The sequence below is a fragment of the Choloepus didactylus genome, chromosome 2, assembly GCF_015220235.1.
Source record: "Choloepus didactylus isolate mChoDid1 chromosome 2, mChoDid1.pri, whole genome shotgun sequence".
In the NCBI taxonomy this organism is placed as follows: Eukaryota; Metazoa; Chordata; class Mammalia; order Pilosa; family Megalonychidae; genus Choloepus; species Choloepus didactylus.
Genome location: NC_051308.1, coordinates 141,215,560 through 141,229,233, shown reverse-complemented (window position 1 = coordinate 141,229,233; position 13,674 = coordinate 141,215,560). Strand labels below are relative to the sequence as shown.

At 36.1% G+C, this 13,674-nt stretch overlaps 1 protein-coding gene across 3 annotated transcripts in view; it reads left to right on the top strand.

Moving 5' to 3' along the window:
- The window catches only part of CDC14A (cell division cycle 14A), a 187,645-nt gene that overhangs the window by 56,198 nt on the left and 117,773 nt on the right, over positions 1-13,674 (top strand). For all 3 annotated transcript variants that reach the window (XM_037826540.1, XM_037826539.1, XM_037826538.1), the window contains exon 5: positions 8,396-8,475. In XM_037826540.1, the coding sequence (XP_037682468.1) occupies positions 8,396-8,475 (80 nt within the window). The remainder of the gene's footprint in view (positions 1-8,395; positions 8,476-13,674) is intronic.

The following is a 13,674-nucleotide window of genomic DNA, read 5'->3' as shown; positions in this document are numbered from 1 at the left end:
TCATTTCTTGGAATTCTAAGGTTCTTTTATTTTTGCAGGTATCTGGTAATTGCTTTCCTATCCTGAAAAAAACAACAACCCAGTCTAGTAATCTTTTTTGTTCATAAGAAGTTCAAATAAGCAAAAATAAGTACAAAGCTAATAATATCAACTCTCTCTTGTTTACGTGTACTTCCTTGGAGAAGGGGACACACTGGTCATCTTGGGATCTTCTGATATTCTGACAATGGATTTAATAAAGCAAGGGCCGGTGGCATTTATTTTATGGTTGCTGATATTAAGAAACCAGGAGATTCAGGAGACTGTTTGAGGAGGCAGAACTGAGAGTGAAATCAGTGTGCTTTAAAATGAAAGAGTTGAACTAAATTCTGGTCTAATATGGTATGATTTTGATATATAGCAATCATGAGGGAAGTTTACAACCTCTTGTTCTGTTGTTTGTATACATAGGCAGGTGTTAGGGCTAAGGGTGTGAGAAATAAGAACAGCTGGGGATCCTGTTTCATACGGATTAATGTGACCAAAAGGGAAAAAAATATTATGGAACCAAAGTTTTGTGCTTCTTTAGTATAGAAGAACTATGTACTAGATACAATTCTGAGCACTTTACATATATTATTAATTCATTTAATCTTCCCAGCAAACAACTTTATGAAGTATTTACAGTTGTTACCCCCACTTTACAGCAAGTAAACTGAAGCACAGAGAGGTGATATAATAGAGTGTGTAAAGGAAAGGGCCTGGATTTGAATGGAGGCAGCCTGGCTCCAGTCTCAGGGTGCCTCACCACCACACCCTGTTGCCTCACTCTCCAGATAGATGAACGGTGTTCTATGATTATGTCATGCTTCTTCTTACATAAAATGCCCTCTTTCTCCAGTAAAATGACCCCTTTCCCCCACTGTTTGGTCATGCAATCATCAACCATTTTTTTGAGTGTGTGCTGTGTGCCAGGTACAGCTTGGGTCCTGCAGATACAGAAGACACAGAAATTCTGCTCTCATTAGAATTTCAGCCTAGTCAGGATGACAGACCAAATCAAATAACCATGGAAATGTGAAAAACCAGGGTAAGAGGTTGAAGGAGAAGGACAGGGAACTTTGAGAGCATAAACCAGAGGCCTAATCCCATCAGGTTGCCAGAGAAGGCACCCCAAAGTAATTTAGAGTGCTCTAGCATCACAATTATTAGGGGCCGTGCCTGCCCAGTGACATATGTTCAATTGCTGCAGTACCCAGATCCCAAGGAAGAGGAGGAGGGGACCACCTAAAGCCTGTCATGATGCAAGGCAGGCCCAGGTTAAGTTGATGTCTTCCATGGAGGCTTTCCGACACGCACCAGAGCCCTTGCAGTCAATGCCTTTAATGAGGTTGCAGACTCCTCCTGTGTCCTCATATGTGTTCAGGGTCCTGTGCAAAGTGTAAGTGTTGCTTGAATTACAGTCATCTTTGGTGACTTGTGTTTGGTTCCACTTTCTGCTTCCTGCTTTTTATCAGGTGTTGGGAGTGGCAGAATTGTAGCCTCAGAATAGACATAGGGAGAGAATGTCCTAGTGAGGTAGTATGCCTAGACTCTAGATGTTTTCAACAAGCAAATACCAATAATCTGAACTATAACCCTTATTTTTCCTTCATTGTCTTCATTCCCTCTCAGTTCATCATTGGAGAATTGACTGTGTCCAGGTTGATGCTCTCATACAACTTGGCTTAGAAAGTTAATTTCATTAGCTTCCCCTGACATTAGCAGTAAAGTTGTAGTGAAACATATTGTATCTCATTCAGTAATTATTAATTAAGCTGGATTAAACCTCTAGGGTGGGTGCATTCTCAGTACCTTTATAAGTTTAAAGCAGTGATTCACTAAACGTGTTTACTGATCATCTGTCTGCCAGGAGGCATTGTAAGGCTTATAAAGGTATGGAAACCTAGGTTGCTGCACTTGGTGAGCTTTCCAATTGAGTATAAAGGAAAATAATTGTAACGGAGCTGTGAAGGGCCCATCAGGAAGTGGATATGCATGCCTGTGAGGAGTCAGACTGCCTGACTCCACCGAGCCCTAGCTGTGTGACCTTGCACAACTGATTCTCAGCGCTTCATGTATAAAATGGGAAAGATAATGGAACATACCTCACAAGGTTATTGTGAGGGTCAATGAACCGAATTATGTAAAATACTTAGAATAGTGGCTGGCACATATGTGTACTTATGTGCCTGTTTTTATTATCATCATTATGATAATTATTACTCTGATAGTGTCATTTATTCTGGAGTCTCAGGAGTAAGGGGAGGACTTTCTGAAGAAATGCATTATGGAGGCTATATTTGAGTTGGGTCTAATGAAGTCAGAAGAATTTTAATAGGCAGAGGTGGATGGTCAGGAGAATATTCTCAGATGCAGGAAGGTGTCAAGTATGTTTAAGGAATGGTGAGGGGTCCACTCTAGCAGATGGGGTTCATTTAAGGAACAGTGGAACATTCACATGGAAACATAGTTTGGGACCGTTTCTTGTGAGGGGGCAGGCAATCTGGGTAGGGCTTTAAAGCAGAATTGACCCTGTCAGAGCCCTGCTCTGGAATTACTACAGTAGTAGGAGGTGGAGGCAGAGAGAAATGGTATTAATCCTTGCGTGCCATGATAAGGGTTTGAAATAATGTATTGATGATAGCTATGAAAGAAATAATGGGTTGATGATAGTTATGAAAGGGCAGATTCACTGGGAAGCTAATGAAATTTAAGATTTGGGCCCCTCTCTCCAGGGGCCTTAGTGGAGTGTTCATATGGTTAAATAATTTTGTAAAATTTGAAAAGATATTTTGTATCCATTTTCTTCCAGAGCCTCCCTACAAATGTTTATTTTAGGCCCCCAAACTTGCCCTGTAGTTGAAAGACACTGTGCAGTAAGAACCATTTCAGGATACTGATTTGATGAGGGCTAGCACAGTGAAGAGGACAGAATCAGAAATCAAACATGACTTTGATATTGAGACTGGCTGACTGGGAGGAACTCAGGGCAGGAAAGGGGAATGTTGGTAAGAGCCCATTAGAGAGCAGAGTTTCAAACCAAGTGCTTTGCAACAGTTAGCTTTGCCAGCAAAAGAAACATTTTCTTCCAAATTCTGTCCAACCCCTTCTTCAATTGCTGTCATGCAAATATGATAATTTTAATTTCTAAGGGGCTGGAGATGGAGCACAGCCATGACTACTAATTAATGGACTCGAGCTCAAGGCCCATAGCACAGTGACATCTTTGTGGATGTTCATCTTCGGTACTCTGTATGCTAAACCTAGGCATTTATTTTCCTTATATATTGTTGTTTGTTTGACACTTCTAAAGACAGTCTTTCCTTTTCGGTATAAAGTCTTCCATATTTGGTAAATCTTAGTGCGTCTAGACTGTTTTCAAGTTATAATGTCGGTTCTCTGGAAGCTTCTGTTTTCAAGAAATTTAATTTACTCAGAAATGGTTGGGATGTTACTTTCACAGCCCTCATGTCAGTGTTCCAATGGCAGAACCTGACTGGGAACGGCTGTTCTCAGCATTTGTTTCCCCCCTTTTAAACAAAAAAATTAAATAACAGGAAATCAAATGCCAAAATTGAAAAAGGCTCTGAAGTGGTCAAGTCTAATCCTCAAGAATATTTTCATTTCCCAGATCACAAACTATAAATATAACTAACATTGAGGCATGGGTTTTATTTTAAAATTTATTGTGTGTGTGTCTCATGCCTCACTTTGCAGTAAGGCTTTTTTTGGGAACCTGTGTCACCTAAAACAAAGCTAAAAACATAGTAAGGCCTGAGTCAAATGACCTTAGGGAAGGACCGTTAGCAAATTCATGACTCAGGACTCAGAGTTTGTTTCAGGCTTCTATATTTAAGCCATTTGTTGTTTTAAAAATCATCCCTTGGGTATCAGAGGGATTATATTATCTGAGTAGGGAAACATAATTGTAAATTTCAAAATGCTTCTGAAATTCAGGTATATTAATATTATTTGTTTTGTTGTGTATCTTTAAAGATTTTTTTAATTGATTTTTTATTTTTTATTAGAGAACTTATAGGTTTACAGAAAAATCAGGCATAAAAGACAGTGTTTCCATTTACCACCCTATTATTAACATCTTGCTTTGGTTTGGTACATTTGTTACAATTCTTGAAAGAACATTTTTATAATTGTACTATTAACTATGGTTCATCTTTTACAATAGGGTTCACTGTGTTGTATAGTCCAATTTTTTTTTAAAATTTTTATTCTACTAACATATACACAACCTAAAACTTTCCCTTTAACCACATTCATGTATACAATTCAGTGGTGTTAATTATGTTCCCATTGTTGTTGTGTCTGTTTAAAGAGAAATGGTAGTACATGGTGGTACATGGAGAAGCAGAAAATGGGAAAGTTGATGGATGAATAACTGAAGTTTGGGAAACATTGGTTTATTGGTAAACTATAAATTTTGCTGACTTGTACTATAATTTTGTATTATGTTAAAAACCTCATGGCTATGGGAACTATATATAAATTAGAATACTGGCTCTTTAAGAATCTTTCATTAAAGAAATTGAGTTATTTGGGTCATTGATACATGGCATCAAAGATAATTAAGCAGAAAAACTCACTTTAAATGGTTGGCTGATGTTCAGTTAAAAAGAAGGAAGTATATGTCAAATGCTATTCTATTGATAAGGTTTCTAGGGCTTCCTGGCAAGAGGAAGACAGTTTTATAAAAGTTATTCATGAACTCACCATTCAGGGATAAATTGGCATACTACACAAAGCCTATGCAAAGGGCTATATTTTTTTTTAAATTTTTATTTTGAAATAGTTTCAAACTGATAAGATAGTTGGAAAATAATACAAAACTCATATAGTGAATGCCAACATATCCCCCACCTAGATACCTAACATCTACCGACTTTTAACATTTTCCATATTTGCTGTATTATTCTATCCATCCATCTACCAATCCATCTATCCATCTCTATCTATTTTCTTTTTTTTTTTTTTTTTTTTTCATGAGAAAATTTGGTGTATTGGACCACCTCAAAATTAAAGGACATCATAGATGAAGTTAACACACAAGTTAAACACTGTTAATAAGTAGTAAATAATTAACATCAAGAATCAGAACTCCTGCAATCAGCAAGAAAAGGAGAAAATTTTAAAACAGGCAAAAATATAAATAGGCAATTTACAAAGACAGGGACATAAAGTCTGAGACCCCATGTCAATATGCAGTCATGGAAAAAGTATTTCTAAGGAAAGGAATTAAAGAACTATATTATCCAGTCAAGTGAAGTGCCATCACATTTATAACATGTACACACAAACTATGTAGGACTAAAGACCATAGGATAAGATGAAACTTTGAACCACAAAGCAGGCAGGATCAATTCTCAGTGGTTTAACCCTCCATAACCTTATTGAACATTTTGGAAGGTAGGTCTTGAAAAATCTGCATCTTATCCAAATCTTGACAACATATGAAATTTCTAAGTGAAGGCGTTTTTTTCAAGGACGAGGGAGTGATTGGCTGGCCAAAGACTAAAGACAAGTAGAGTAAAATGAAATTTGAGAATAGGTGACTGATTTTTTTTTCCCCAAACTGATGGCACGCAATTACATGAAGCTATCTGGAAATGCCTGAATATGTAATAATTAGAGAGGCATAACTTAAAATCTAAGGCCAAATAGTTAAAAATATAGAAGATTTGAGTAGCTTTGTGTGTTAAGCCACACATATACACCTTCAGGTTGTCTATCTATTTTCTAAACATTTGTGAGTAAATTGTATACAATATTATTCTCCTTGAACACAATACTTCCACGTATATTTTTGCCAAGGACTTTTGTTAAGTTTTATCAATCAAAAGACAGGGAAGATTCTTTTTATTTGGATTTATATATGTTAATATTTTGTGAGAAGGATAGACAACATACAACATATTTGTTCCCCCTGGGAAGCAGGAAACGAAAATCAGAATAGTTAGAAGATGCTTTGAAATAATTTTATTCAAAAAATGTTTTTTAGAAATATTAGGATATCTGGTAACAAATTTCTGAGTATTAAGTATAGATTTTATTTTAGAAAGAAATTTGGCATTTTATAACTGATTTGATTGCTTCAGGTTTAAAGAACAAATTACTACATATCTGTCCATACAAAATACAAGAAATGTAGAGATACATAAAATAGAAAGTATCCCTTTCTTTCTCTAACCCTCCCTCCAGTCCTATTCCTTAGAGAAAACTACTGTTAACAGTTTGAAGTCATTTAGTTTTTTAAGGTCAAGTGTAGGCTGTTTAGGAATTAGGGAGAGAAAGTTACTTCTCCATATTTGTGCTTTGTTGACTGGGTTTATATTTTCAAGCAGATGTAATGTATGCAATTGCTATGTCCTTTGGAGTCATCAGATCTGTGATCAATTCTAACTCCATCACAGAGCAGCAGTGTGAGTTTGAGGTTTCCTTACCTTTCTGAGCTTTAGATTCCTCGACAGCAAGGTTTAAAAAATGTTACGTCCCTTCTGTGCTTCATTCAGCCCTTGTCTATCTATCTACCTTGTCTCCTGTCCCTTTCTCTTTTTATTAAGGAGACTCATCTTCTGGCATGTGAATACATGACATATTTTCTCCTGGAAAAATGGAATTTGGCATTTTAGTAAGCCCAGCATGCATGCATTCCTTTATGGGGGAACATTTCTCTATTCTCCCCATGTAAGGCCATCAGGTTATAAGAGGTCATTGCATACCTGCCCCTGGAATCTTGGAATTTAGATGGCCTCTTTGGGGTTTCACTTTGCACTTATATTAATATTTTAGCACTGGGATAAAAATAAAAACAAAGGCTCTCTTCTTACAATGTGAGAACATGGGTCATGTGTGCTAAGTCATGCAGGTAAGATGAGTAGCAAAACCCTGTGGGATAGCCAGTCTAAAGAAGTGTTTCATGTGGGCTGGTGCCTCCCTCCTGTGGAATGACTGCCTCAGAATTAAAGGAAATTAACATAATTGCTCCTGAGGAGGGAAATGTATTTTTGCTTTTCAAAGGCTGTTGTGTAAGATTTAATTATCTAATCCAAACACAGAAGTTTTCTGCAAGCAGCTTTCCCTTTTAGCAGCCATAGTCAATTTTAAAATACTGCAGCATCTTTGGGCTTGAGAAATCACTGTTATAATCAACTTTATTATATAACCTACCAATAAAGACACAATGAAATCCCGTTTTAACATTGGTTACTAAAAATGGTATCTCTAAAGCAAAGGTTGGTAAAAGGATTTTGGTAATTTATTTGAACTGCAATTAGAGTTGTAATTCTTGGTTTGTAGAATCTATGTTACAGGTCCAGACAGACACTCAGCACTTTTACAATGGCTTTATTTTCTGTGCTATTTTTGTTTCATACTCAGTGCAGTTTGGTTGGTGTGTGCTTTATTAGACCTGCACATTTAGTTGACAAATGAATATGGGGCTTTCTTCTTAAGTTAGAAGGGTCTTTTATTTTGTTGATGATATTTTAGTTTCCTTTTTTTAGTTTATTCAGGTGTTTTCTAGTCCTAAAATTATTAATTAGGTACATTATATATTGCCATTGAGAATAGCTTCTTTATTCTCTTCCCAGGACCCTGCTTATGTCCTTTTTAGCACTTACTTCAGACTGTATTATTTTCATTAATTCAAATACATTCAAAACTAAAAAGTAAAATCTATGGAGAAGTACCAGTACCTGATACAGTGCCAGGCGTATAATATGTGGCCATTAAATATTTGATTAAGTGGAAGTTGTTTATTTGTTTTAAGGGTTCCTTTTTGTTTAGGATTAGATTTTCATGCTGGACCAGAGGGATTTAAATGTTCCTGATGTCAAGAGCCAAGCCAGTATGTTTTCTAGTGCTCTTAGCTGCATACATTTTCACCCATTTCATTGTGATTTTATTGAGCATTTACTGAGCAACACTGGTTTTCCTTAGAGCGGAGGACTCAGTAGAGCTCCCATGGGTGTTAAGCTCACTGTGAGATGCCTTTCAAAATTGGCTTACCTCACTGCAGGTCTGTGAGTGACATAGTAGAATAATGAATGGAAGTAGAATTAGACTGCTCCCTTCTCCCTACCATTCTGTCTGCTCAGCATGCCCTTGAAAACAGCCTCTAAGTGGCCTCTTTGTGGATCTGCTTTCTGTCTCTCTTTCCCATCCTTAAGCCAAAGATTGCTGCTCCACTTCAAGCTGAAAGGAAGCTTTGGCCCCTCAGTTGCTATCTAAAGGTCAACATTATTACCATGACAGTTGTTATTCCAAGTGGGGGAAGCAAAATGCAGATTTGGTGAATAATTGAATTAGTTTTGTGTCTTTCTTTGGCAGTGTTCTAAATGTTGCTATTTATCTATTTTAGGTAATCTATTTAAAGAAGACACCAGAAGAAGCCTACAGAGCACTCCTGTCTGGCTCAAATCCCCCCTATCTCCCATTCAGGTATTACTGTTTGTGATATGTGGGACATCTAGCACTTGGCTATGGCTTTCGCTACTTTAGAGTTGGATTATTGTGTTCTTTTAATTGTTTTAAGGCTGTAATCATGATATTATATGAAATGAGATGAGACAGTAGTTTTTATTATTTCATCTTTGAAGAGCTTTTTTCTTACCTGGCAAGAATAAAATAGCCAGGAGAAATAGCTTTCTCCTTTTAAGAAGTAATAGTTTCACTGGAATCCTTTCTATATCTTGACAATTTAAGTACAAAGAGTGCCTGATTTATGAGCTAATAGTCATGTACATCATTCATTCTTTCATTTCATGAGCAGTGATTGAACTCTGGCCACTTGTCAGGGGCTGGGGATATAGGGTAAGACCCTCTAAGTACCTGCACATGTTTGATGGGAACACTAAATTGACTGTTTACAACACAAATCTGGCTTATATCCTGAGGAAGTCCCACTTTTATTACAGTGTGGGAGGAGAACTTTTTGTAAGTACCAAGTGAAAAAGGTCTTTTAAAAATTTGGGCTAAACTTGAGCATATTTAAATAGTAGAAGAGAATATACATCAAAACTCCCACAATAGTCATCTCTGATAACATTTCATATGATTGTAATATTTTTGCCTTTTTGCTTATATGTGTGTCTAAATTACAAGCATGCATGTTGCTTATTAGTGTTACTATTATAATTAACAACAAGAGAAAAGAACGGGAAAGATTGAGGAGGCCTCTTTGCTTGGTCTTGTGCTGTAAACTCATGGAGAGCAGGCCCTGTGTCTTGCTAATACAGTATCCTCAGTGCCTGACACCTAAAAGTACATTTAGTAAACATTCAAATGAATACGTTAAGACTAAATCCCTTAAGATGTGGGCTAAGGGGATTCTGAGACCACAGGAGGGAAGAGGGTGGCTCCCGGAAGCAGCATCTGGTGAACTTAATCTTCGCGGGGAAATCTAGGGTTAAGGTATTGGGATTGGGACAGTGGGAGGAAAATAGTCTCAATCAGTCTAGAGAATGAGCCACTTAGTCACTGAAGGGCAGATTATATATAGGAGCATTGTAATGGTGGAGACAAAAGCTCCTCACTCCTCTCACTCCCCCTCCCTACACTTCTAATGGTTCCTGTAATTTGAAAACAGTTAGTAGAATACAAGTGTTTTAGAAAAGGATAATAAATGGCCATATTAATCAATCTACTTAATATCTAAGAGAAGACTTTAGGAGTAATGCTTTGGAGCAGAATACTGGGTTTGAAGCCTCACTGTGCTTCTTACTGCCTGTATAACCTCGGGCAAGTTACTTATCCTCTCTAAGCCTCAGCTTCCTTATCTGTAAAATGGCTTCAGTATACCTTTCAGGGTTCTAGGGAGGATTGACTGAGATAATGCATTTATCACTGTATCTGGCAGGCCAGGAGGTTTTTGTTTTTCTTGTTGTTTGTACAATCACTTATTAAGAAATAAAAGTTATCCTCAAAGATGTAGTTGTAAATAGGGGATATTTCTTTTAATGATCTCACATTCTAGTAGAGACAGGCAGATCAATAGGCATATAATTAACTGTACAAAAGTTAGGTTGTATAATAGAAGAAATGACTAATTGTGACAGAAAGATTTGGAAAAGCATGATTCTCATTTAAGCTGAGTAAGGGTTTGATAGGAAAAGGGAAAGTTAGTGCAAGGGGTGTGCTCTGTGGAAAGCCCTGGAAATACATGCTTTGTCTGAGGCAACTTCCAGTCCTCTGGAAGGAGCAGTGTTTTTTCCCGCTGATTTAAATTTTTTTTTTTTTTTTAATAATCAGAATAGTATTTGCAATTCTCTTTTGTTGTTTAGAAAATAACCCAGGCACCTGGAAATTTTAAGTCCATAACAATTTATCTAGCAGTCACTCAGGATACCAACGATTGGACTGCCAATTAATTGATCCAATGGACAGTGTATATTTTTGTAATTTTTTAAAAGCAGTTTTATTCACACACCATGCAATCCATCCAACTTGTACAGTCAGTGCCTCTCAGTATATTCAGAGTTGTGCTTTCATCACCATAATCAATTTTAAAATGTTTTAATTGCTCCAAAAAGAAAATATTTTTATAATGTTTAAGTGGAAAGTATATATTAATTTTCACACTTGTGATACTACCTACTCAGAAGTCAAGGGGCATGTATTTCTGTTTGACTAGCCAGTAGTCTTGCTATCCTAAATTGTCAATGTAGATGAAGATTTTGTCAGAGAGGAGGGAAAAATTGTCTCCATAAACATGATTATATTTTGGCTTATATGTACAAGGTAAGTAATTTTGAGAACTAGAATCTTAGTATTGCTAATAAGACCAGAAAGGAAGAAAAGATAGTAAGAAAATTACTACTTAGCATAAAATTTTATAATTATCGTGCTTGTAGCTTATTTTTCAAAATTGTATTTATTTAAATATTTGAAAATATAAGTATATTAGCATGGTTCCAAAATTTAAAAATATAATAAGAAGCTTTTAGTAAAAACTCTCTCTCCCACCCTTGTTCTTTATATGCCTAGTCCTTTCCAGATAACTTCTGTTATTAGTGTATTCCATATCCTTCTAGAGTTTCTTTATGTACATATAAGCAAATAAAAATTTACATTCTTTTCTCATTTTTATCATGAAATGTAGCATACTACATATACTATTCTGCATGTTGCTTTTTTTTTCCACTTAACACACCTTGGATATCTTTTCATATTAGTACATAATACTACCTGTTATTGAAATTACATTAAGTAGAGATGGCTTTTGAGAAAATTAAATTTTCAACTTGGTGTGATACTCAAGGAGTGTTATGATGTTACTGTTAAGTTTGCAAGTCCATTGAATTGGTAAACAAGCTGGGTCAAAAACTGTGCTTTTCATTTGTAGCTGAATATTAGGGGGAAAGGATATTTTTACCTACTTTAAATTCTTTACTTTGAGTTCATCCATCTTTAGTGTTGTCTTGGCATTTGGCCTTCAAGGGACAATGGGCTTTTCAGTTCTGGGGTCAGAGTCAGCAGAGACTAAATTGGCAAGTCTGGTAAGAATCTTTTTAGATTTCTCTTCCTTTCAATGTACTACTGAATTTGTTGTGTGTACGATTGATTAATCATTCTACAAGATCTTATGAATTGGCAGCTTTTCCCAAGAGACCACTGACCGTTAATGCAGTTCTCAGATTGTTTTCATGGCAGTCAATGGCAAGGGTTTTCAAGTCTACATTCTTGGGTGTTCATAAAAATTTAACATCTCACAAAATACTGAAAAGGTAACCAATCTAAAATGTACAACTCTTCTTTTAGTGATCTGTTGTGTTTTTAAAATTCATTTTACACCTACTTTTTTAGTTATTGGTTCATATGTGTCAGATTGGTAAATTTCTTTATATTGATAGTGATTAATGAATCTACTAAAAACCAATTTTTCTCTGACATAAAATGAAATGGAGGATGAACTTTGCAGACAGTGCAGAACATTCAGGGACTCAATGTTGAAGAAATATCAGAAAGCATGGCATGAAAGTAATGACTAGTTTAGAGGTGAGGTGGAGGTAGAAGGTAGTACTAATATCCAGTGGAATAAAGCTGGTTGAATGTTAATTTTGTTTTTTTGTGGGTCTCTTCCACGATAGACCCAGGAATGCAATTTTGTGTGACTATTTTTTTTTTTTTTTAATTGGAGAGGGTAATTAAGTGTTTCCCAAAGTTATGCTTATTTTCAAACTTGGCTCTGTATCTGGGAAGCTTAAAAAAATATTGATTCCTGCCTTCCACTCCCAGAAATTCTGATGCAGTTGGTCTGGGGTGATGTCTGGGTACTGGGATTTTTAAAAATTTCCTTCATGATTCCAGTATGTGGCCAACATTGAGAACTACTACTCTGTAAGATGTCTCATGAAAACAAAGTTGGATGATCAAATAAGTTTAGAACTTTCCTTCTTGGAGATTTACAAAGTACTTTTCCATCCTAAAGTTTCTGAATTGTTCTAAGTAATAAAGTAACATGTTTAATTTTGTTTAACCCAGAATTTTCCAAAGTACTTCATCTCTTCTCCCTTCTAATATCTGTTAGCATTCAGCAGAACTAGTGTTCTGAAAGATCCTGGGCACATTTCCTGATCTACACCCATGTAGGGGTTAGAATGATATGCTGCCATTTGTGAAACTTTTTTTTTTGCTGTTTCCTGAGAGTCTTGGAAATAAATGGCCTATCAAATAGTGGTATTTTACCTAATGTGAACAGGAATATGCAAATTTTCTATTAGATTGGTTATGAGGCCAGAAAATCTTCCTTAACAGGGGACCCACAAGCCTCTTATTCACAATCATTTAAGGGCATTTATCATTGAAATGAGTCCATGCTATTTGTGTTAAGGGAGGTGTTTGTTGTGTTTTGAGGATGACTCCTAGTGATATCCCTGTTGCTGAGCTATGCCTTAATCTGGCTGAGATTTACTTAATGGGAAATCTCAAAAGCAATTATTGGAGATCTTCTGGGCATGTCAAAACTTGTAGGTCTCTTAACAAAGGCTCAAAAGGGTCAGCCACTTAGAACTTGGCATCACACTGCCTTCTTTCTTCTAAAGCAAAGTAAACATGCACTGGTAGATGTTAGATGCAATTTTAAGTACATCTCATTACATTAAATGTTGAATCAGTTATTTGTTATCTTAAAGGTGGTATTGTGATTTTTTTTCAGAAACTATTTAGCAATTAACTTTGTACTTCAAAGGAAAGTTCTCCTTATACTCTTTTCCTCTTGAGTTTCTAAAATGTAGAAACAAAATTTCTTTTATGATCTCTCAAGACTTGTAGAAATAATTTCCTTTCATTCTCCAATTTTTTTTTTTTTTAATGTTTGCTGCCTGTCTTCTCAGTGTTGATCTTTGGGGTCCATTTTGCCCCTGAAGCTTAAATAAAACTTTGCTTTTGATACTTGGTATGAAGGAAAAGAATATGCATTGGTTCTGAATAGGATGTGCCAGTTTCCTGAGTGTTGGAAATAGACGGCTTATCAAACAGTAGCATTTTGTCCATCTCAAACTGTTGAGTTCATTCTTAGTAGCTGGGGCACATTGAGTAACCTGGACCACCATGAAAAGCAGACTATCAGATTTTGCTTGTTAAAGTGGTCAATAAGCACCACTGTGTATGAGATCTGAGAACAGAAACAACTGACAGGGT